General features: G+C 37.7%; 1 protein-coding gene across 1 annotated transcript in view; it reads left to right on the forward strand.

Annotated features, from left to right (window-relative positions):
- The window catches only part of RELN (reelin), a 520,858-nt gene that overhangs the window by 407,020 nt on the left and 88,842 nt on the right, over positions 1–24,996 (forward strand). The window contains 4 exon segments of the mRNA XM_037837769.1: positions 854–1,059; positions 3,108–3,279; positions 3,768–3,968; positions 17,374–17,606. Coding sequence (XP_037693697.1) covers positions 854–1,059; positions 3,108–3,279; positions 3,768–3,968; positions 17,374–17,606 — 812 coding nt within the window.

The following is a 24,996-nucleotide window of genomic DNA, read 5'->3' on the forward strand; positions in this document are numbered from 1 at the left end:
GAATTTGAGGAAATATTCAACATTTTTAAGACACAAGTAGGTCATGTAGTGGTCGAAAAAAGTATTAAAATTATTTATCCCAATATCTCTATTAATAAGAGAGAAAGAGAGAGAGATGGAGATGGAGTAAGAAACAGAAAGTCAGGAAAAGATAAGAAAGAGTGTGTGTGTGTGTCTAAGAGCCTGAGAGATTCAGGTACTCTTTCTTTTTGTCAAGAAGTTTTCATTTGCCTGTTTTGCTTCAATTCCCTTGGGAGAGGGGTCAGGGACATATCTCTGGAGAGGATGTTCCCTTAAAAAGGTGTGCCAGAGGCAAGTTACATGCAGCATTTCATTTCATCTAATTGTCACAGTACCCCAAGAAAAAGATATTATTACCCATATTGTGCCTTTGAAGAAAATTAAAACTCAGAAAGGTCACACAGCTAGTGAACAGTAGGAATAGTGGGCTGGGATTCAAATCCAGCTCCAACTGATTTCAAAGTGTATGATCTTTCTTCTCCATTTCCCTGCCTGGAGATTTACAAAGCACGGATTGGGACTGTTTTAATTAAAATTAATTTTGCTTGATTTTTAAAGACTTACCAGTTCTCTTTGGTGTAATTAGCAGTTCCCAAGGGTCTCATAACTGGATCTGGGAATCAGGAATATAGAAATGAATATATCTAGGAACAGGATTCATAACCAGAGCAGAGACAACTAAATGGCATAATTTTCTCCTCTTAACTATAAATAGGAACAAAACTATCTCAGCGAAGTGCTAAGATGCTCATATGATAACTGAAACTGGAACAGCAACATTCCAAAGATCGTTAAGATGATTGATTGTGTGATTTTTCTGTCCTTTGGAAAGGCTGGGAAGAGACAGCTGGTGAGCTGGGATCTGGACACTTCTTGGGTGGACTTTGTCCAGTTCTACATACAAATAGGTGGAGAGAGTGCCGCATGCAACAAGCCCGACAGCAGAGAGGAGGGTGTCCTCCTTCAGTACAGCAACAATGGGGGCATCCAGTGGCACCTGCTGGCAGAGATGTACTTCTCAGACTTCAGCAAACCCAGGTAACCATCCACCTGATGGGCCTCCCAGTGGTCTCCAACTATAGTAAAGCTTGAATTGTTGTTGAGGTGTTTCCAAGTGTTGTTAACTGCAAAATACCCAAGCTCATGAATGATGGCATGATATATAAAGGCTTCGTGTCATTTAAGTGTCTGGAAAGAAAGCATTTGTATTCATATTTGAATTTTTAAAGACTTTGAGAAGAATTGTGGTGAAAAGAAAAGCCACATAATTAACCAATCTTCCCAAAGAAATTCTGTGGTGTAGAGATATTCAGCTCACTGCATTGTTTAGAAAAAGACTCGGACTTTTTCCATTTGTGAGTTTTCAAATGCACGCACAAGTTATGCACACCTGTTAGATTTAACAGGAAGAGAGATTTCATTAAACTTTTTTACACGGCTGTACCCAGGACTAGTCATGGATAGTGTATGAAGTGAGTCTTTGGAGCTCGGTTTCTCTATAATTTTGCACTGGCCCATCACTATATTCATTTTAATGGATGAGGAATATGTGTGTGTGTGTGATGTATATAATATATGTATATAGTTATAAATGACAATGTTTTAGGCAATGACTGTTAAAGAACTTGGGAAAATGGCTCATATTTAATATTAATACATATACCAGCCAATCAAATGTATTTATATACATTAAAATTTAGTCCTTTTGAAGTTGTATAGTATTTTGAAATTTTTAATTTTATACATATACTTTATATTTTATATAATAAATGTCATTAAATTTACTCAATATTAATTTTGACTATTCTTTTTATAGGCTCTGTATTTTCATTTTAACATTACAAAAAATTTTATGGGTTGTCCACCGATCATTATTAAGCTTTAACATATATGTTGCCTCTGTGTTGAATTTTCAACTGAAACTTGTTTCATTGAAAAGATTTATTATTAAAGAATATATTGATCAAATTTTTACAAATTGAATACTTAAAATATGCCTATTTTGTAGTTTGAAGTTTCATAAATTTATTTGTTAATACATTGGGCATTTAAGGGTGACATAAGTTTCCACAATATAATACAAATAGACATGTAGTCATAGACAGGTCAATGCAGATAATTTATTCTAAGGGACACAAGTGAGAGGCAGAAACCAGAAAAGAGGCAACTGGTTGAAACTGGAGATACAACATCAAAGGAGAAAGTTAGAAATGGTGGTTGGGAAATAGAGCCTGGCGAGATTCCCCAAGCTGCAATGCAGTAGAGAGGCTGTTGATAATGGTGCCCAAACTGGTTTAAACAACCATCTGAAATGGCACAAAATTATTTTTCCAAGCAGTTTAATTGTTGACCTGGAAATTATTGTGAGTTCAGAAAAGTGACTCAATACCTGTATAGGCAAACAAAAAGTCATTGGCTTCTTCAAATACCAGAGATATGCAATTTTAACAGAAATTCTTAATCTGGACTCAAGAGGTTATAAATCTCCTCGAATAGTATGCAAAATACTTTATTTATGGACAGTTTTCTGGAGAGCACCTTACTTTTCATTAGATTCTCAAAGGGTTCTGTGACATTAAAATGGTTTAGAAACTGAGTTGGAAATCAAAGGGGGGAAAGAACCCATTCATAGTGGCAAATAAATAAGTATAAGGAACACCTTGAACAGATTATACTGAGAATCTCTGTGAAGAAAACTGCAAACTTTCAAAATTTCCTTCAGATATATATATATATAAAAAAAAAAAACAAGTACATGACAAATAATACAGCATCCCTGGATAGGAAAACTGAATATTTATTTCTTTATAATTTTAATGCAATTCCAATCAAAAAGTTATTTTTGGAATTTCACATCTAGCACTATAAGAAGGCAAAAATAGCTTAAATGGGGGGGATTGAGGTATTTCCTATATGATGTTAAAGCAAATTATAAAGCTAAAATTTAAAGTGGAATGATACCAATACATGAATAGACAGAACAGTGAATCAAACCAAAGAGATGTTGCGGTCCTTGTTATTTTAACAGTTGCTAAGAAAAACACAACTTTTCCTTTCCCAACTGGAAATGATTTGCCCATATGCAGATTTGTCTATCTGGAGCTTCCGGCTGCTGCCAAGACCCCTTGCACCAGGTTCCGCTGGTGGCAGCCCGTGTTCTCCGGGGAGGACTATGACCAGTGGGCGGTGGATGACATCATCATCCTGTCGGAGAAGCAGAAGCAGATCATCCCGGTTGTCAACCCAACTTTACCCCAGGTACTTCGCACATGTCTAAACTCCAAGCAGACAGAGCATTGTAAAAGTGGATGGGATTCAATAAATCTGCAGCTTTTGAATATACATATATAAAAAGAAAAGTGGATGGGATTAAAGAACTACTCACTTCCTTTTAGTGTTTGGATTGAGCCCATAATGCAAATTTTCTGGGATTGCACTTAATTTGTTGTTAGTTCCTGTGAATGCCACTAGTTCACAGATTATTTAGGTGTAAAAATGATTATGAAGTCTGGCCAAGTCATCAAGCAAAATTGTTAGTGTGTGTATAAAATGATTAGTTATGCAGTAGCAAAATATTTTCAGTTATAAAGTCATTGGGAGAAAAAAAAAGTTAATTTAGATATTCTCTTGTATTTGCCTAGAAATGCAAATGGTATGTGGTCCTGCATGTCAAGATCTGAAAATTCTTTTCCAGGTTTCAAAGCTATTACATTGCATTTCTGTGCTATTTGTATTGTTTCTATTAGAACTTTTATGAGAAGCCAGCTTTTGATTACCCTATGAATCAAATGAGTGTGTGGTTGATGTTGGCTAATGAAGGAATGCTTAAGAATGAAACCTTCTGCTCTGCTACACCATCAGCCATGGTCTTTGGAAAATCTGATGGCGATCGATTTGCAGTAACTCGAGATTTAACGCTGAAACCTGGATATGTGCTACAGTTCAAGGTATTTATGCACAAACTTCTTACCATAGCAGGTTAAGGAGCAAAACATCTTCAGGATTTATAAGTGAAAATTTTTCATATTCTATAAAAGAAAAGACTTCAATGAAAATTCAACAGTCTTAGAATGGCAAAGCTTTTCACCTCTACCCATGAGAAAAACAGCTGGTCAATTTTTAATGAGCCCCAGAAGTTGTGGCTATGACATTATATTTCTCTAAGTGTGCATGGAACTCTACCAGAGTTAAAAAGAAAATTGAGTTTTAAGACTTTAATCTGATTCTAACTTAATGAATTTCATGTATCTGAATGGTAATGGTTATCAGTGGGATTGTACAATGTTGTCCTTCTATCTGGCTTATTTCACTCAATATAATGTCTTCAAGGTTTATCTATGTTATCATATGTTTCAGAACTTCATTTCTGACTATTATATATATGGCTGAATATTATTCCATTGTATGTATGTATTGTAATTTTTTTATCCATTCATCTATTGATGGACACTTGGTTTGCTTCCAGCTTTTGGCAATGTGAACAATGCCACAGTGAACAACAGTGTGCAAATATCTTTTCAAGTCCCTGCTTTCAATTCTTTGGAGTATATAATTAGAAGTGGGATTGCCAAGTCATATGGTCATTCTATACTTTCTGAAGAAACTGCACACTGTTTTCCACAGTGGCTGCACCATTTTACATTCCCACCACATTCTCCACATCCTCTCCAAGACTTATTTTCCATCTTTTAAATAGCAGTTGTTAACGATTTGCTAATCTGCCTTATGCAAAATACCAGAAACAGATTGACTTTTTATAAAGGGGGTTTATTAGGTTACAGATTTACAGTTCTAAGCCCATAAAAGTGTCCAAACAAAGGTATCAGCAAGAAGATACCTTCACTGAAGAATGGCTGATGGCATCTGGAAAACCTCTGTCAGCTAGGAAGGCATGTGGCTGGTGTCTCCTGGGTTGTTTCAGCTCCTGCATTTCAAAATGGCATCCTACAAAATGTCTCTGGGTTTGTCTCTCTTTGCTTCTCCAGAACAAACTCTGGCTAGCATGTCTTAGCATCTCTAAGCATCAGCATCAGCAAGCATCTGGGCCTGTGTGGCTCTTTTTAAAGAACTGTAGTAAACCAATCAAGACCCATGCTGAATGGGCAAGGCCAAATCTCCATGGAAACATTCAATCAAGAGGCCACACCGTAATCAGAAAGATTAATAGATTGCATTAAAGAATATGGCTTTTGGAGGGGACAATGCATCCAAACTGGCACAGTAGTCATTCTAATAGTTGTGAAATAGTGTGTCATTGTGGCTTTGATTTGAATTGCCCTAACGGCTAATGAAGTTGACCATCTGTTCGTGCACTTATTGGTCATTTGTATATCTTCTTTGAAGAAACGTCTATTCAAGACTTTTCCCCATTTTTTAATTGGTTTGTTTGTCTTTTTTGTTGTTGAGTTGTAGAATTTCTTTGTATATTCTGGATATTAAACCCTTATCAGATATAGTTTCCAAATGTCTTCTCCCATTCTGTAGGTTGTCTTTTTACTCTCATGACGAAGACCTTTGATGCACAAAATTTTTTAATTTGGATGAAGTCCCATTTGTCTGTTTTTCTTTTGTTTCTTGTACTTTGAGTATAAAGTCTAAGAAACTGTATAGGAAACACAAGTGCCTCAAGATGTTTTCGTCTAGGAGTTTTATAGTTTGGGTTCTTATATTTAATAAGTGTTTCATCAATTTTGAGTTAACTTTTGGGCATGGTGTGAAGTAGGGATCTATGCCCAATATTTTGCATATGAATACCCAGTTTTCCTAGCACCATTTGTTGAAATGACTATTCTTTCCCCATTGAGTCAATGTGATACCCTTCCAAAAGTCAATTGGCCATAGATGTGAGTATATTTTTGAACTCTCAATTTTATTCCATTGGTCTATATGTCTCTCCTGTGCCAGTACCATGTGGTTTTGTTTACTGTACCTTTGGAATTTGTATTACAATTGGAAAGCATGAGTCCTTCATCATCATTTTTTGCATTCAGTATTGTTTTGGTTGTTTGGTGATCCTTACCCTTTCATATAAATTTGATGATTAACTTTTCCATTTCTGTGTAGAAGGCTGTTGGAATTTTGATTGGGATTGTGTTGAATCTGTTAATCACTTTGGGTAGAACTGCCATCTTTACAATATTTAGTATTCCAATCCATGAAAATGCAATGTCCTTCCATTTCTTTAGGTTGTCTTTGATTTCTTTTAGCAATGTTTTGTAGTTTTCCATGTATAAGTCCTTTACATCCTTGGTTTAATTTATTCCTAGATATTTGAATATCTAGTCAATAAATAGTGAATATTTAGACACTATTGCAAATGTATTTTTTTCTTCATTTCCTATTCAGAGTGTTCATTCCTGGTGTATAGAAACACTAGTGACTTTGTGTGTTGATCTTGTACCCCACCACTTGGCTGGGCTCATTTATTAACTCTCTTAGCTTTGTTGCAGATTTCTTAGGATTTTCTGTATTTACAATCATACCACACAAAAATAGGGTAAGTTTTTCTTCTTCTGTTCCAATTTGGATGCACTTTTTTCTTGCCTAATTTCTCAGACTAGAACTTCCAGTACAATATTTAATAACAGTAGTGACAGTGGGTATCTTTGTATTGTTCCTTATCTTAAAGGAAAAGATTTAAATCTTTCCCCATTAATAGTATGGTAGCTTGGGTTTTTCATATATATGCTTTTTATTATGTTGAGGAAGTTTCCTTTGATTCCTAATTTTCTGAGTATTTTTTTTTTTTTCAAGAAGGGGTGTTGGCTTTTGCCAAATGACTTTTCTGCATCAATTGAGATGATCATGTAGTTTTTTCCCTCTATTCTATTAATGTGGTGATTAATTGATTTTCATAATGTTTAATCACCCTTGCATACCAGGGATAAATCCCACTTGATTATGGTGTTTAATTCTTTTAATGTTCTTTTGGATTCAATTTGCTAGTATTTTATTGAAGAGTTTTGCATCTGTATTCATAAGGAATATTGGTCTGTAATTTTCTTTTCTTGTGGTATCTTTATCTGGCTCTGGTATGAGGGTGATGTTGGTCTTGTAGAATGAGTTAGGATGTATTCCTTCCTCTGCAATTTTTTGGAAGAGTTTGAGCAGGATTTGTGTTAATTCTTCTTGGAATGGTTAGTAATATTCCCCTCTTAAGCCATCTGATCTTGGGCTTTTATTGGTTGAGAGGTTTTTGATCACTGAGTCAATCTCTTTACCAGTTATTGGTTTGTTGAGATCTTCTAGTTCTTCTTTAGTTAGTGTAGGCAGTTTGTGTGTTTCTAGGAAATTGACCATTTCATCTAGAGAATATAATTTGTTAGCACACAGTTGTTCATAGTATCCTCTTAAAGTTCTTTTTATTTCTGTGGGATTGGTAGTAATGTCCTCCCCATTCATTTCTGATTTTAGTTATTTGCATCTTCCCTCTATTTTTTCTTTGTCAGTCTATCTAAATGTTTGTCGATTGTATCAGTCTTTTCAAAGACCAACTTTTGGTTTCATTGATCATCTCTGTTGTTTTAGAGTTCTCTATTTAATTCATCTCCACTCTAATCTTTTGTTGTTTGCTTCCTTCTGTTCACTTTGAATTTAGTTTGCCCTTTTATGCCCTAGTCTTTTTTAATGTAAGCATTTAGAGCTGCAATTTCCCTCTCATACTTTCTTTGTTCCAACCCATAAGTTTGGTATATTGTGTTTTCATTTTCATTTTCTTCAAGTTGTTTCCTAAATTCCCTTGTGATTTTTCTTTGATACATTGGTTGCTTTAACTTCTAAATATTTGTGAATTGGAAAATTCAGAATTCTCCTTCTGTTATTGATTTCTAGCTTCATTCCATTGTTGTCAGAGAAGGTACATTGCCTGATTTCAATACTTTTTAGTTTATTCAGCCTTGTTTTGTGACCTAACATGTGGTCTATAATGGAGAATGATCCATGTGTACTAGAGAAGAATGTGTAATCCGTTGCTGTTGGGTGAAATGTTCTATAATGTCTGTTAGGTCTAGTTGGTTAATAGCATTGTTCTACTCTTCTATTTCCTTATTGATCTCCTGTCTAGATGTTCTATGAAGTTTGAAAGTGGTGTATTGAAGTCTTCTAGTACTAATGTAGAAAGATCTATTTCTCCTTTAAAATATTTCAATATTTACTTATATGTTTTGGGGCTTTCTCATTAGATGCATTAGAATTATAATTGTTACGTCTTCTTGCTGAATTAACCCCTTTATCAGTATACAGACTTTCTTTGTACCTCATAATGGTTTTTTTACTAAAGTCTGTTTAATCTGATATGAGTATAGCTACACCAGCTCTCTTTTGGTTACTATTTGTATATTTTTTTTTTCCATCCTTTGACTTTCAACCTACTTGTGTCTTTGAATTTAAGGTGAGTCTTTTGTAAACAGCATATAGTTGGATCATCCTTTTTTTTCCATTCTGCCAATCTCTCGCTTTTGACTAGAGAATTTAATCCATTTACATGTAAAGTAACTACAGATAATGCATATCTTTCTTCTACAGTTTGCTATTTAATTTTTGTAAGTCTTCAACCTTTTTTGTTCCTCAACTCTTCAGTTAACACATACTTTCATGTTTATGTGATTTTTGTGTAGTGTACCAATGTGAGTCCCTTCTCATTTCTTTCTGTATTTATTTTTCATAATTTTGTCTGTGGTTACCATGGGATTTAAATTTAACATCATGACTCTGTAACAGTCACATTTTACTTGATACCAAATTTATTTCAATAGTATACATGTACACTGTTCCTATATTCCTCTGTCCCGCCACTTTATTTTTGTTATTATAAATTATATCTTTGTAAACTGTATATACAAAACCAAAGATTTATCATTATGTTTTATGCATTTTAAAACCTGTAAGAAGTAAAAAGTGGAGTCACATAAAAAATATAATACAACAGTACTGACATTTATAATTACCTATAGAGTGACCTTTACTGGAGGTCTTTATGTCTTTATGCCACTTCAACTCACTGTCTATTGTCCTTCCCTTTCAGTCTGAAAAATTCCCTTTAGCATTGCTTGTAGGGACAGTCTAATGGTGACGAACTCCCTCAGCAACTGTATATCTTCTTCTCTCCTCATTTTCAAAGGAAAATTTTGCCGGGTATAAAATTCTTGATTCACAAGTATTTTCTTTCCCTACTTTAAATATTTATTCCCGCTGCCATTTGCTTCCATTGTTTCTGATGAGAAACTGGCATTTAATCTTATTGGGACTCCCTTGTACGTAACATGTTGTTTTTCTTCTGCAGCTTTCAGAACTCTCTTTTTGGCCTTGGCACTCAACAGTTTGACTTTCTGGGTGTCTTTCTTTGTAAGTTTATCCTGTTTGGAGTTCATTTGGGCTTGTTAAATGTGCATATTCATGTCTTTTGTTAAATTTGGGAACTTTTCTGCCATTATATCTTTGAATATTCTTTCTGCCCATTTCTCTCTCTCTTTTCCTTCTGGGCTTTCCATAATGAGTATATTGGTATGCTTGATGGTGTCCCACCAGTCTCTTAGGCTCTGTTCACTTCTTATTATTATTTTTTCTTTCTTCTCCTCAGCTTTAGTCGTTTGAATTTTCTCATCTTTGAGTTCACTGATTCCTTCTTCTGCTAGCTCAAATCTGGTCTTGAAATACTCTAGGGAATTTTTTGTTTAGTTTTTGTGGCCTGCAACTCCAGTATTTCTGTTTGGTTCCCTTTTAAAATATCTTTTTATTGAGATTCTCATGTTGTTCAGTCATTGTTTTCCTAATATCCTTAAGGATTTTCCCTATGTTTTCCTTTATCTCCTCAAACATATTGAGAATCATTATTTTTTTAAGTCTTTGGTATATCTGAAGTCTGATCTTCATTGGTGACTTCTGAATTTTTATCTTGTTCCTTTGTATGGTCCATCATTTCCTGTTTCTTTGTCTTGTAATGTTTTCATGCACCATAAACTTTTAATATTTTTAAGTGTTAACTCTGAGATTTAGTCCTTTAGCTATTTATTCCTTGAGTTTGCATCTAGCTGTTGATATGACATTGATTTTCTTGAGTGCTAGTAGCTAACAAAAACAAACAAATCAATGCAAAAACAATTTTCACAGTCTGCAAATTTGCTCTGCATTGGCTAGTACTGTCCTTCAGAGTGTAGCCATCCTATCAAAAAGATCAGCCCAAGTCAAATGTGAAGTACAAGGTCCTCTCTCTGTCTTTTCTGAGCATATGTCTTGTCCAGAGCTTGGGCTTGCTCATGGCCTTAGGAAATCCTCCACTTTACAGAAAATTGAATGCCTTCTCTACTCCCATGAAATAGACTTTCTGCTACTCCCTGCCTCTAGTCCTATGAAACAGACTTTCTGCCACTCCACCCCAGTTACTATGTTATATGACTTAAGCCCCAGGCAGCATTGATTTTATTGTTTCTTGCACTGCTTTAGCTCCAAGCAATCTCTGCCCGCAGAGCAAGTTCTGGGAGGATGAGGCAGAGACGAGTTTCCTGGTTCATTCTTTCAGGCTGCCAAGCAGTAGATTGGCACTAACATACACACAGCCTCGTGTGTGCATAAGAGTTACTCTACTCCCTCCAGGACAGAACAAAGGATCCACAATGGGAGCTCAGGCTGGCTCCACATTATGCCATGGAGAGGCTGGGGAGAGACCAGCATGGGCACTGGGAGCTTTTCCTACCATTGTTTATAGCAGCATTTTCTTGATTCAGCACTTGCCCAGTTACTGCAGCCCTTTAAGTCTTTTCTGGAATTTTAAGGGAGGTGCCAGTCTTTGCTAGTTGTTCAAAGACTCTGAGTGGGAACATTTTACTCCTTGAGCATTTTATTCTGCCACTTCTGGTAACCAGCAGCCTCTCCACAGTTCTGAGACAGAGAAATATTGAATAGCTCAACTCATCTTTTTGAGCCCATTCATGTCTTGGGATGCTGGTGAGCCCAGGGGTGATCACTGGAATCACATGGTATAAAACATGGCCATCTATGGAAGTCCTTTTCTCTTTTTCCTCTTTAAAGCTTGTTTTCCATGATTTTGATGACATCTCAACATTTATAGCAAGTATTTACTTTGACAAGCTCTTGTTTCAGAATCCTAATCAAAATTTAATTTTGTTTATAATAACATCCCATTGGTGAGTTCTGGGGTCGAAAGTAATGCAGTTTTTATGAGCTAGTGCAGCTACATGGTCCTTACACAACAACAGGATACAGGTGTTAAATAGTTTACAAATGAAGTAATTAAAGAGATCAGAAGGTTATGGATAGCTTTACAAATATAATTTCCATAGGTCTGTAAATAAGGAAGTTATAAATAAAATTGATAAGTAAAATATTAGCCTTTCCTGTTTACAATTTAATGCTAAACTGCAATGGAAAAATATCAGTAACATTATCAGAATCTATATTGATTTGTTGGTACCACCTAAAATAGTAACAAAATAACAATAGCACATATACTGTCAGAATCCTATGCTGTTTCTCATCTGACATCTTTTCTATTTAATTAGTCACAGAAACGATAGTGTAGGTGTTAAAGTCTGCAAGGTGGTATTCTGAAGTTTAGAAAACCTATATAAATAAAACATTGGTAAATATTTCAAGTACTTAAACAGCCAGCCAGCAAATATAATGCCTAAGGAAAATCTTAATTCTCACATAACACCAACAGAAAGCTATTGATTTGTGGTTATTAGTTAGTAACAGCTATGAAATATGGGTGATTCAGGAATTGATAATTATTGTCTTTCTGAAACCTGTAAACCAGAATTTTTCATGCCATTTGTGCTAAACACTAGGTGTTAGGAGTATAGAGATGAAAAGCATGGTCTCAGCCCTCCCAGAGCTCAGAAACTAATGAGTGAGCCAGAAAACTGAATAGTTGCAGTACTGTCACTGAGGTGTGATAATAGAAGTAGGGTTTAGATGCTATGGGAGTACCTGGCATAGTGCCTGACATGTGGCAGGCACACACAAAAAATATCTGTTGTTTGAATAAATTGATGGATGAATAAACAAATGAATAAATAAATGAATGAGCTGAAACTGGAAGTCTCTGAAAATATAGACTTAGCCAGCTGAAGAAGGGAATGGGAGAAATTCTAGTTAAAGGGAACCAAATTTGCAAGTACATGTAAATAATAATAAGAGTGGCAAATTTGGAAACTTTGAGGAGTTTGCAGAATGTACTGCAGAGGCAAGAGATGAGCTGATCCTGATTGGCATTATAGTCTACACAAGTCAGTTGGATTTTATCCCAGGAGCAATGGTCATGAAGATTTTTAATCCACTGAATGACAGAAGCAGTCCTGTGTTTTAGAAGGACCATTCTGGCAGCAGTCTGCATTTTAATTTAACTGGAGGAGAAACCAGAGTCAGCAAGTCCTTTCATCATTCATGCAACAAATATTTATAAAGCCTTTACTGTGTGCCAGGCACTGTTCTAGGTACTGCGGAAACAATAGTTAAAGAAAGCACACAAAGCCCTTTTCCACATTGGGCTTCTATTCTGGGAGAAACAGAAAGTAGCAAATGAACTGGTAAATACATAGTAGGTCAGATGAAAATGTATAGGAGAGGAGAGTTTGGGGGTGGTTGGTGGAGGCTGGGTACCATTCTATAAAGGGTTGTCTGGTTTGACCTCACTAATAAAATGGCATTTAATCTGAGACCTAAAGAAAGGGAAGGAGCGAGTCATGCAGCTATCTGGGAAAGAGCATTCCAAGCACAGAGAACAGAAAGTATGAAACCCTTGAGCTGGGAGCGTACTTGGCAAGGTTCAAGAATCCACAAAGATGCCAGTGTGGCTAAAGCAAAGAGAGTGAAAATGGGGGCAGGTAGAATTGGGGTGCCTATGGGCTGCTGAAATGAAAATGCACAGGAAGCAGTTATATACAAATAGTCCAGAGAGCAGGAGGTGGGCCATACCTGCGAGTCATAGGTATTCAGAAAGAATTTGAAATTATGGTTGTGAATGAGATTAGGGAGCTTGCATTGATTTAAGAAGATAAGAAAGCCAAGAACTGAATTCTAGGAAATGCCAACTTTTAAGAGGCAGGTTAGATTCTGGATGAAAAATGAAGTAATCAGCAGTGTTAGAAGCAGCAGAAGAGTTGGGTAATCAAGGATTGGACTTTTCCACTGGATTTAATTAAATAGATATTTCCTTGGTAATCCCATGGATTAATAAGGATAGAAACAGCTAACAATGGATTTAAGGCATCTGCACAGTAAATATTGCCTTTTCTTCAGGATGTTAGGTGTGTAGTCAGAAGCAGGCTTAAATTCGGGGTGAGTTTTAATTCCCTTTTGTTTTGTTTTTAAAGATTGGTGGGGGGGTTGGCTTGAGAATGTAACTCTGATGCCTCAGAGAAAGTGCCCCAGTAAATATCTGTTGAATGTATGAATGAATCCTGAATGGGAAATTTAAGATGAATTATATATTTAATACACCTGAGAGAATGTCTGAACCTACTTTATCAACTATAGCAGTCATAATAAGTCAAAACAAAACAAACAACAAGCTAATGATGTCTGCCCAATGTGGCTGCCCTCGCCACATGCCAACCGCATGCCTTTCTGACTCCAACTGGTGATGTGACAAAAGGAAACTGCAGTTTATTCAGATATCTAGAGGGTAAAATCTTTAATAACTGAATATATTCCTACATGGATATATTACTATATATAAAACTACATAAATCTGAATAAATTTAAGAACAATGAAAACAAAAGCAAAAAATAAATTAAATAATAACAATATAATCCCTATTAATCAAATTGTAAATCCTTCTGAGAGATGCTTTCTATCTCTGTGTATGTATATAAGGGAGATCATAGAATCTTCTTTTTTTTTTTAATTTTATTTTGAAATAAATTCAAACTTACAGGAACAGTTGTAAAAACAATACAAACCCCATACACAGTACTCCAGCATACCCTGACCCCCTCCCCCGATACCCCGATCCACCAATTTTAACATCCTGTCACACCACCATTTCTTTCTTTCCCTCCCTCCCTCCCTATCTATCATCCATCATCTGTTGCTCTGTCTTCTGAACATATGAGAGCAAGCTGCACACATCCTTGAACAAACAATATAATTCACATATACATTTCCCATGAACAAGAACATTCATTTATGCAATCCCATTAAGCGCAGCTAAGAAGTTCAAGAAATTCAATGTTGATACAAAGCTTACATTCTGTATTTCATTTTTTTTTATTATGTCCCATCAGTGTCCCTTTGAGCCTCCTCTCCTCCATCCTCAGATCCCATCCAGGATCATCCTTGGCATTTAATTGTCATCTATTTACTGTCTTTTTTTTTTTCAATTGTGGAAACATATATACAGCCTAAATCTGCCCATTCCAACCCCTCCCTAGCATTCCATTAGTGAGATTAATCACATTAGGATGTTGAAATGCTATCACCTTCGCACCATCCATTACTAGAAATTTCTCTCCACCCCAAACAGAAACCCTACACTCCTTTCTTCTATTTTTTTATTTACGCTTGTCAATTTCTTCTTTATGCTCTTCTAGGGTCTTCTTTATGTCCTTTATATCCTGTGCCATGCTCTTGCTCATGTCCTTTATATCCTGTGCCATGCTCTCATTGTCTGTCTTTAGTTCTTTGATTAATTGCCCCAAGTACTGTGTCTCTTCTGATCTTTTGATATGGGTGTTTGGGATTGGGTTCTCCATATCATCTGGTTTTATCATATGCTTTAAGATTTTCTGTTGTTTTTGGCCTCTTGGCATTTCCTTTACTTGATAGGTTTCTTTCAGGTTATAAAAAATACGAATCTCTAATTTGTCATCTGCGGCTTGATGGCGCACACTTTCTGTAACTAACCAGCAGATAGCATCTGCAAGTCACCTATTCCCCTCAAGTCAGTTCTCCCCAACTTTGTCTTTGTGGTGTCTGGGGATCTGATTCTTGTGGGGTTCAATTGGTACACGAAGTTTGGGTGTGTTGTTGGTGTTGTCTGCCCTGAATGTGGGGCGGGTGTCTGGGTGGTTAGCAAGGCAGGGCAGCTTTAATAGTCAAACCTCCCAGGTGTTCATGGAGATTTAAGGCTGTTGCAAGAGTCTAAGTCTTCATTTCAGTCTTGCCACAGATTGTCTCTGCCGCTGATCCATAAGTCCTTGGTATTGGCGTAAGGTCCCTGGGATTTCTGAGTGGTTCCTCCTTCTCAGCTGTGCTCTTCCAAGACCTCTGCTGAGGGAAGGTTGTTCTGCGTCACAAGTGCGCGCCAGCCCTCCAGGGAAGTCCTGGGCCTCCAGGCTGTGCAGGGGCATTCCCAGCCTGATGTAAAGATGGTTGAATGGGGCGTGTTAATTTCCCCCTTTTTGCACAGCTCCACCTTCTCAGCTCCAGGACAATTAGCTGTGGATGCACTAAAGGCCACTGTCCACGGCCGATATTGTGGCATGTGCGTGGTGCTGTGGGAAACACTCCCCATCACACTGGGTTTTTTGGCACGGCTCTGGGCTGTGGGTCCGGCCCCGGGCAGAAGCGTCCCCAGCCCACCGGAGAGATGGCTGCAAGGTGCGCGGTTTCTTTCTCCTTTTGGCTCACCTCTGCCCCCCTGGCCCCGAGACAATCAGCAGCGGATGTGGGGAGGGCTATCCTCCACGCCAGACACCGAGGCGTTGGTACAGCCTGCTCCTGCCATGCTTCACTGCGCAGTTCTCCCTGTCGTATCCGCAGCCACTCCTGGGTTTTTTTTTAAAAAAAAGAACTAGTCCATCTCCAAATGCCAGCCCATCGTTTCCCCACACAGCAGTGCGGCCGCCAGACTTTCAGCCAGCTCACTCACTCATTTCAGAATGCAGACTCCTGGTTTCACCAAATGCATGGTCCCTGTGGATTTAGCAGACCTTGTCCAGCTGGTACATCGCTGGAACTGGTGTTCTGGGTCACTGTCTGTTTTTTATCTAGTATTTTTCTCAGAGCTGTTTTTTTGCCCTGTCTCACCTAGCCGCCATCTTAGAACCTCCAAATCATCTTCTTTTGAAAAACTAGATCAACTACTAAGGTAGTCACAGGGATGGATATTTGCCTATATGACTCTAGCTTTCCTTCATCCTTTATTCTTTGGTCATAATCATGTTCTTCTGGTTCCTTTACTTCAACTGTTCTATAAAATTTGGCTGCTCTTGTTTATAAAGTCTTATATAATAAAATCTGATGATGGCTCCAAACAACAAATGAAATAAGTTATGAATAGACCATTCATATAAGGCAGTGTGCAATTAAATAAATATCAGAAAGAGTTTGAAATTTACAGTTATCAAAAATATAAGCTAAAACAGTAATGGAATTATTTTATGCATTTAATACTTTAGAAAGAAACTATCTTAAACTATAATGATATCCAGGGCTAGTAAGACTATGGTCAAACTGATATTTTTTAATCCAACTAAGGTATCTTGGTATAATCCTTTTTGATACAAAAGGAACATTTAAAATTAGAAAATTTAAAGTGTCTCTACAATTTGACTCAGTAATACTACTCCTAGGAAACTTATCTGGTGATAAATCAGCTGAAGCAAAAAAAGATGTATCTTTTGCAATGCTGAATAAAATCATATGTTAACTAGATGTCGGGGAAAAGTTCTAGAAGTGTGATCATTTAAGCTAAATGACCAAAATATATATTCCATGTAAAGACTGGGAAACAAAATAGAAAAATAAAAACAGTTGTATTGGTACTGAGGTTGCTTTTTTTTAATTACAGTTTTCCTAATGTTGTTAATCCTATGTTGACAGTCCCCTACATAAGTAGGAACAATAATAATTTCATTTCTGGATTATTTTGCTGGTTTGATTCTGTAAAAAGAAACTTAGCTTTTTTCTAAATTGACACTGATTTCTTACTGAACTTTGGCAAGAAAATATAATAAAGATGCTTGTTCCATTGGAAGCAGGGAAGACAGCCCTCTCTTCAGGTAACCTTCATGTGCTGAAAAGGGCAACTACTTCATCTTCTGCTTCCCTCTGTTTATATCCTCTGGGAAGGGAGAAGAAAGCAGTTTCTTGGCTTTTTATCTTTTGTTTCAGGCTCTAACACCAAAGACATTGTGCTTCTCTCTTCATTACTATAAATCCCAAGAAATCTACAAAATGGGCAGCTGGTCCAGCTTTCTATTAAAATGCATTTATTCCTTGCCTAAACAAAGAATTCCAGAATCTGCAAAGGAGTCGGTTGAGACTGAATTGCACATGTCTTGTAAATTTAACTCAGACACAGTAGAAAGGGCCTGACTGTTGTTGCACCTAATTTGTTGAATGATAGCTTTGAACAAGAGCCTTGACTAATGCTGTCTTTCCTTTAACAGCTGAACATAGGGTGCGCCAATCAGTTCAGCAGTGCTGCTCCAGTTCTTCTTCAGTACTCGCATGATGCTGGTGTGTCCTGGTCTCTGGTGAAAGAAGGCTGTTACCCAGCTTCTACAGGCAAAGGATGTGAAGGGAATTCCAGAGAGCTGAGTGAGCCCACTGTGTATCACACAGGGGACTTTGAAGAATGGACAAGAATCACCATTGTCATTCCAAGGTCTCTTGCATCCAGGTAAAGTAGATCATTCCTGTTTTGTGCTATAGCTGCCATTTCATGGAAGCATATCTTTACTGAATATTTTGATGACTCAGAAGAATTCAGGTAGCCCCTTAGCTATACATGCACAGGTAATGACTCTTGAGAAGAGCTCTGGGACATAATTAGCAAAGCAGGGATGTGTGTATGCATGTGTGTGTGTGTGTGTGTGTGACCTTTCTCCCCATGTGGCCTTTCATCCTAATATTTTTCAACATTAGCTTGTCCCAGAGATCCAAGAGAACAAAAGTAGAAATTGCAAGGCCTTAATTTATCTGCCACATTGTATTGGTCACAGCAAGACAAAGGCCAGTCTAGATTAAAAAGGTAAAGAAAGAGACTCTCATTTTTATGAGAAGTGTCAAAAACTCACATTACAAAGGAATATGTATACAAGGAGGTATGATTTGTTGGGGAAGCATTTTTGTAACACTCTACCATAGTGATTCACATCTCTCCCACGTGTACAATACCCTCACTTTCCTTCAAAAGACCCCCCAAACTCTCATCCCACCACAGCATCAGGCACCAAGTCCCAGATCTCGTGATCTATGTCAGATCAGGATGTGGTTACTACTTCTTGGGTATGGCTTCCCATTGAACCGTGACAAGGTATCTACCTCACACATAGCCAACATACAGTGGTGAAACAAGAATAGGGTAACCGTAAGAGATGTTCCCAGTCAAAAAAAAACAAAGGGGGAAAAAAAAAAAAAACACAAAGAAGAAAGAAGAAATGGGAAGCACATAGCACTGTCCCATGTCCCCTAGGAACTCTGAAATCCAGCCAGGTACATGTTGCTAGGGCTCCCTTCTCCAGAAACAATATCCAGGACAAGGGTTCCTTGATTAAAGCTCAGTTCTACTCCATGGGAGTGGTTTCCTAATCCTAATCCATTGTTCTCCTCAGCTCTTGGTTCCTATCTCTAAACTTCACCCCCAAAACATATCTCCATTTCCGTAAGAAAGAGTTTGTATTTGCAGCTAAACAGCTATCTCATCCTGCTTCCTGCCCACAAAAAGTTAGGGACTCAGAGACCTTTTTACATTTTGAACTGCTTCTGCCCTTTTAGTCCAAGCTGGTTTTGCTCTCACTCCCACAATTCTCTCAGATACTTTGTGGGTTTCCTATGAATCTTTTTGGGATTCTCTCCATGCCTCAAAAGCCCCATTCATATTTTCTTCTCTTCTTTAGGAATGTGAAGCTGCTGTGGGAGAACACCTTTAGGTTTCTTAGAAGCCCTTCATCTAACTAGGTGCAGACTAAAATCATTCTTAGGCCTTAACAAAGGATCTTTTAACCACACACTGGAGTTGAGTTTTATCCTGAGGTCATTTCTAACTTTGAAATCTTTTGCCATCTGGAGAGACTAGAAATGGGGAAAAATTTTATTTTCCAACTCAATAAGTCCTGGCTCTTCTAAATTTCAATATGAACTACATATTTTTATGTGAAATACAGAGAGAACCTGAGACGTTCTCTCACTAGTTTATTAATCTCTCTCTTTTGCTTATCATACATACAAGAAATAAATATATAATCTTTGCCTGAAAATCCCCTTAACAAAATCTACAAGTACATTATGTACATTTTCTATCATACTATTTATTTCAGGAAATTGTCGTATACAACATTATATGTTCTACAACCACATAATACAGGTTGTCCAGTTTCCAGTTTCTTGTCACCATTCCAGCATTCACCTGCTACCTGGCACTAAATCCATGTGTTTTAGTTTTTATTAAAGCAGCACTTTTAGGTACTAATTTCTGTATCAGCCATCTATTACTGCATAAAAACCAACGCAACATTTAATGGCTTATAACAACAAACAATTATTTCTCCTGATTATATGGGTTACTGGACAGTTCTGCTGGTCTCACCTGGGTTCACTCATGTGGCTGTATTCAGGTGGTGAGTCAGCTCAGGAGGGGCTACATTTCTGAGGCCCAAGCTGAGATATCTGGGCCTACTCTCCACATGGGTTTTCATCTTTCAGAAAGTTAGCTTAGGCTTTTTCACAAGACAGCAGAAACATTTCAAGAGGCAAGTCCTATGTGCAAGTGCTTATTAAGCCTCTGCTTATGTCTTGTTTGCTAGTGTCAAAATAAGTCACATGGAAAGCCCAAAGTCAGTGTGGGAAAAGGACACCCAAAGGAATACATACTGGAAGGTGTGATTCATTGGGAGCCATTGTTAAACAGTCCACCACAGTAATAATTCAGGATACTCTATGGGGCTCAGGAGCTTCCAAAAGTTTGAATGCAGTTTTACACACTGGAAAACTTGGACTCCAGGGTTTCCAGTCCCCTTAATGTAAGTGTAGGCACCACCACCACTCTACCAGCACCTACCCTGACTGGAGTTTCACTCCAGGAAGATAGCACCTGGTTTAAGGCATCTTCCCATGCATTAAGCAAATACCTGAGCACCTAGTAGGTATTGCATAGTTTTCTAGGAACTGTGGAAACAATGGTGAACAAAACAGGAAAATAAGCTGAATAAAAAATAAATAATATGCAACATCATTTCAACTAGTAATAAATGTTACAAAGAAAAATAAAGCAGGGAAAGGGAAAGATAAACCAAACTATTTTTGTTTGGGTAGTCAGGGAAGACTTTCTAAGGAGGAGATTTTTGAACAGAAATTTGGTAAAGCATTAGAGCAGGGTTTTCAGAGATCTGTGGGAAGAGCATACCAGGCTGCTGGGATGGCAAAAGCCAAGACCCTGAGATGGAAGTTAGCTTGGAGTGTTCAGAGGTAAGAAGGCCAGTAGACCAGAATGGTGGCAGTGAAGAGGAAAGCAGTAGAAGTTAAGGTCAGAGAGGTGGGCAGGGCCAAATGGTGTATGGCCTTGTAGGCCATGGCAAGGAGTTTGGATTTTAGTCTAAGTATAATGGGAAGCAGTTGGAAGGATTTGAACAAAGGAGTGTTACAATATGATTTGCATTTTATAACAGTGATTCTGGTTGGTATATGGAGAGGAGATTGTGAGAGACCAAGGGTAGAAGCAACTAGTCCAATTCAAGGGCTATTATAGTCTTCTATATGGTTTGCATAGGTGGTAGTGGTGGTAGAGATGAGGTGGTGAATCATTCAGTTAGAGTGCTTTTTGAAGGTACAGACAACAGGACCTGTTAAAATGAATTATAAGTAAAAGGGAAATCAGGAATGACTCCTGAGTCTTTGGTCTGAGCAAGTGGGTGAAGGATGGTACCATTTCTGAGTTGAGTAAATGTATGGGATTAACAGATGAAGAAAAGCAGAAATTTGACTTTGGACATGTTGAATTGCCTATAAGATATCCAAGCAAAGATATAGTGTAGACAATTCAGTCTATACATCTGCAGATTTATATATAAGAGTTTTTGAGTTTTCAACATGAAGATGATAAATAAAAATCCATGGTATGGATAAGAAGAAAGTATAAATAGAAAAAGACAAGCGGTGTAAGGACTGAACATTCAAAGGTCAGGAAGAAGAGGAAGCTCTGGCAAAGCAGACTAAGAAGGGCTAATGGGGTACAAGGAAAGCCAGAAGCATATGGTATCCCAAAAGCTAAGTTAAGAAAGTGATTAGCAGGCAGATATGGACTCCCATTCAGTAGTCCTGATATATTTATCCCTTCCTCATTCCAGCAACCTCTCAGAATTAAGGGTTTCTTTGAAAAGTGTGATCTGCTCTCTTGTGCTTCAGAGTTTAACTTAAAAATATGTATAAAACTAGCCTCCCAAATCTGGCCTAAGGCTGATTGCTTGGCCTACTCCATTCCAAATACAATGGGTTAATTTGGTGTAACCCAAAGGCTGGGACCCACTCTGGAACTGCTTGCCTGGCCCAGGCTCTAAAGCTTTATCTGTAACAGTGAAGTTCATATACTCCTTACCTTCACCACTGCCTTCCTCCCACCATGCTCTTCTGAAACTCTCACCCAATCACAGTTCCAAATAGATAGTTGCAGCATGCCACATAGTTCAGGAGCATCAAATGGTGCATCTTTGCTGCAACAACTGGAATATTAGAGGGCTAGAAGATACCACTTTAAAAATAATCGGGAGCCAAGGAACACAAAACTGGTTAGATTTCCCCAAAGCCAGACGATATAGAGTTGAATCTACTAAAATTACAGTCTATTTGATGGTGGGTGGTATAACCCAACTGGTAAAACCAAGTATGAAAAGTAAGAGAAGGTTATCCATAGCATCACAAAGTGAGCCAATATAGTGAGGCTTTCAGTGTAGCAATACTTTCTTGGTTGTTGAAAGATAAAATCTTCCCCATTGGAATCTAGCTTCCTAGTTATCTTGAATACCATCCAGCTTGCTGATTGATGGCATTTGTGATGAAGAGCTCTCTATTAAAGAACAGTAAATATGTTTCCACTTTAACCCAAGTAAATGAGCTGTTGTTGATCCTTCTGCAATATGTTCAACAAACTCAGATGTATCAAAATGGCATGTTGGAAAGCTGAGAATTCTAAGTGTTAAAATTGTTAAAATTTGGAGCTATTTTGCCACAAAGCAATATGCTTATAATAGTTACTAGAACATTGCTCTTTCAAAAATAATTCTAGGCTGATTTTCTCATATTAATCCACCTGATTCTTGCCTACAGAGAAGAGATATTGGTGGCCATAAAATATATGCTGGCACATCCCTCCCAAATCTCACAGGCATCCCCCTATCCAGACAGCAGGCCACGTGGTCCGTTCTAAGTTCCCTCTGCAGAATGCAAAACGATATTATCTCTGGGCAGGGCTGGAAACACAGGTGCTTAGGATTCCGCAGAATGTTTCCTGCACCACTACACATCACCTGTGCTTCTCTGCACAGGAAAAGCACATACCCAGGAACCTCCCTGGTTTGAGAGGCAGATGCGGCATCTCTCAAAAGTGTAAGGTGGTGGAAGAACAAGGGTTTAGAACTAATTGTCATGGTCATTCAGGCATTCTCCAAGGAAAAGTGAAAATTGAAGAAGGAGACACAGAGTCTTACTGTCTCGTTCTTCTTCCTTATCTGGGACATGCAGGACAAAAGGGAAAGTTTGTTATGTGATGTGAATAGTCAGCACCACATGATGGCTTATTCCTAGTAAAATTGCATAAGATTAAACCTCTCTCCCTCCTCAGTCATCGCTTCCTCAGACTCCTTCCCAGACCTTCCTAACTATCAAGTCAAAGACCTCCTTACATGCTCTCCTACCCTAGGTCCTTCTTCATAGTAGCATTTATCAGAGTGGCACATTTACATTTCTTTGTGCAGGGGTTTGATATCTCCTCACTCAACTCAACTGTGCGCTACATGAAGGCAGGAACCATGTCTGGTTTTTGCTCCCTGTTGTATCTATCCCCAGCCCAGGTTCTGTGCCTGGTACGTTGTAGGGGCTTGTGGACTGAAAGGATATTGAATAAGGAATAAGGAGCAGCAATGAGTGATCAACTACAATGAAGACACCTTCTTTTAAAATATTTTTCCAAAGTAAAATATTTTTCCAATTATTTCCTGAGTAAGAAATAATTGTTCTTCATTCTGCTGTATCTCACTGAAAAGGCACAAATAGCACATGCATACAATAATAATAATAATCACAAGTCTGCATCTTCTCTATTTTTAAAAAGATAAAACTGTGAAAGCTAGACATACTTATTAGCTTACCTTTGGCCTAGTTATTTCTTCCCTTCTTCTAATTGTTTATGACTATGGTTTTTTTAGTGAACTACTTACCAGTTCCTCTTATTCCAGAAATCCCTGAGGTTGCTAAATTACTTATGCTCAATCTCAAGATTGTGGTACTGAGAGGAGAACAGAACAGCAGTGGGCATCAGGAACCAGGCACAACTTGGGAGAAAGGGACTGGAGTGAAACTTGGTTGTGTCATGACCAGTGAAACCTTTGTTGCTTTGATTCGTGCCTTCCAACTGAAAACCAGCTAGAAAAGATTAAAAGAAGGAAAATGGGAACCATCTCTTGCCCTTTCACTCCATCCAGGACTCTCAGCTATGATTTACCATGTCCTGACATCGCCCTATTATCCAAATGATTAGTTTGGGGGGGTTTGTTTTGTTTTTCTTTATTTAAATATGGATTCTTAAAACCGAGCTCCCAAGGTTTTGTATCTTCTCATATCTAATACGCGGACTCTGCTTCTTGGGAGCCTAAGGAGATGCAAATAGGGGTTCCTCCTCACTCTGGGTCAGACCACACCTTGATTTTTTTAAATCATCGTAATGAAAAGTACAGGATCCCAAGAAACATAGTGGGCTGAAGGGCTTCAGTTACCATTTATTCCCTATCAAATTAACAAAACTGCTTCTAGAATTCCTCCTAAAGATGGGGTTCTCCAACCATCTGAGTGCTTCTAGGCCCAAATGTGAGCCTGTATCTTCAATGAATTGAGAGAGTTGTTGGAGAGAGACCCCCATCTTGCTATTCCTTGAGGTGGGAAAAGTTGTTCTTACCTCTCATATTACTTTCCATGAGGCAGCAGTTGTGCATATGTGTTTCTCTGGATTCTACTACAGAACTATGAGAAGAAGAAGCAAGCACGACTCCTAACCTAAGAGGGCTTGTATCAGGGAGTTGGTGTGTTTCCCTTTTATCGTGAATATATAGGCTGTCTTTTGGAAGGGGCACAGAGGCATGAATGTTTTACTTAAGAGAATTAGGAAAGATCTGTTGAGTTCACCAATTCCATCTGCTTCCTTTGAGAGTAAAAAATCTTCATAGGCTGAGTAACTTTACAAGCCTGGTGGAAGGAATTTTCCTAAGATCTATGCCTCTAAGACAACTAATTTATTTTGACTATTTTTTGTTTGTTTTTATATTGTTTTTCTAGTTTTTCTAATCCTCTTTAATTCAATTACCTTTTGTCTTCAAAAATAAGACCCATATGTTTTGGAATACTCCCAAAGGAAATAAAAGATGTGTTCACCTTCCTCTTGTCTTAGCACACTGAAACTGGGACTTGCATTAATAGGCAATTAATCTCTGAAAATTTTTAAACCTAGTAAACAATATTGTTAGTAAAATTTTGCAAATTTGCAAAGAGTAAGTAACTTAAAATTAATGAATAAAAAAGCCAGGATGATGATTTAGTGTTGCAAATTCTCAAAGCTATTTGAAGAGCCAAAAAAGAAATGCATTCCAACACTGCCGTTTTCTATATTCACAGTAAGAGAAGGGAGGAGGAACTATCTTTCCCTACAGTTTTTCTTGCCAAGTCTTTCTTAATCTTTATACTTCTTTACCTTGTTTACTAAGAAACTGGATTCACCCCAAAAGTCTGTAAATATTGGCAGTAAAAAAAAAAAAATTGTAATCCAGATATCGTAATACGCCTTCCTTCTTTGATTTCAGAACTGAGAT

This window comes from Choloepus didactylus, chromosome 5, assembly GCF_015220235.1.
Source record: "Choloepus didactylus isolate mChoDid1 chromosome 5, mChoDid1.pri, whole genome shotgun sequence".
Taxonomy (NCBI): domain Eukaryota; kingdom Metazoa; phylum Chordata; class Mammalia; order Pilosa; family Megalonychidae; genus Choloepus; species Choloepus didactylus.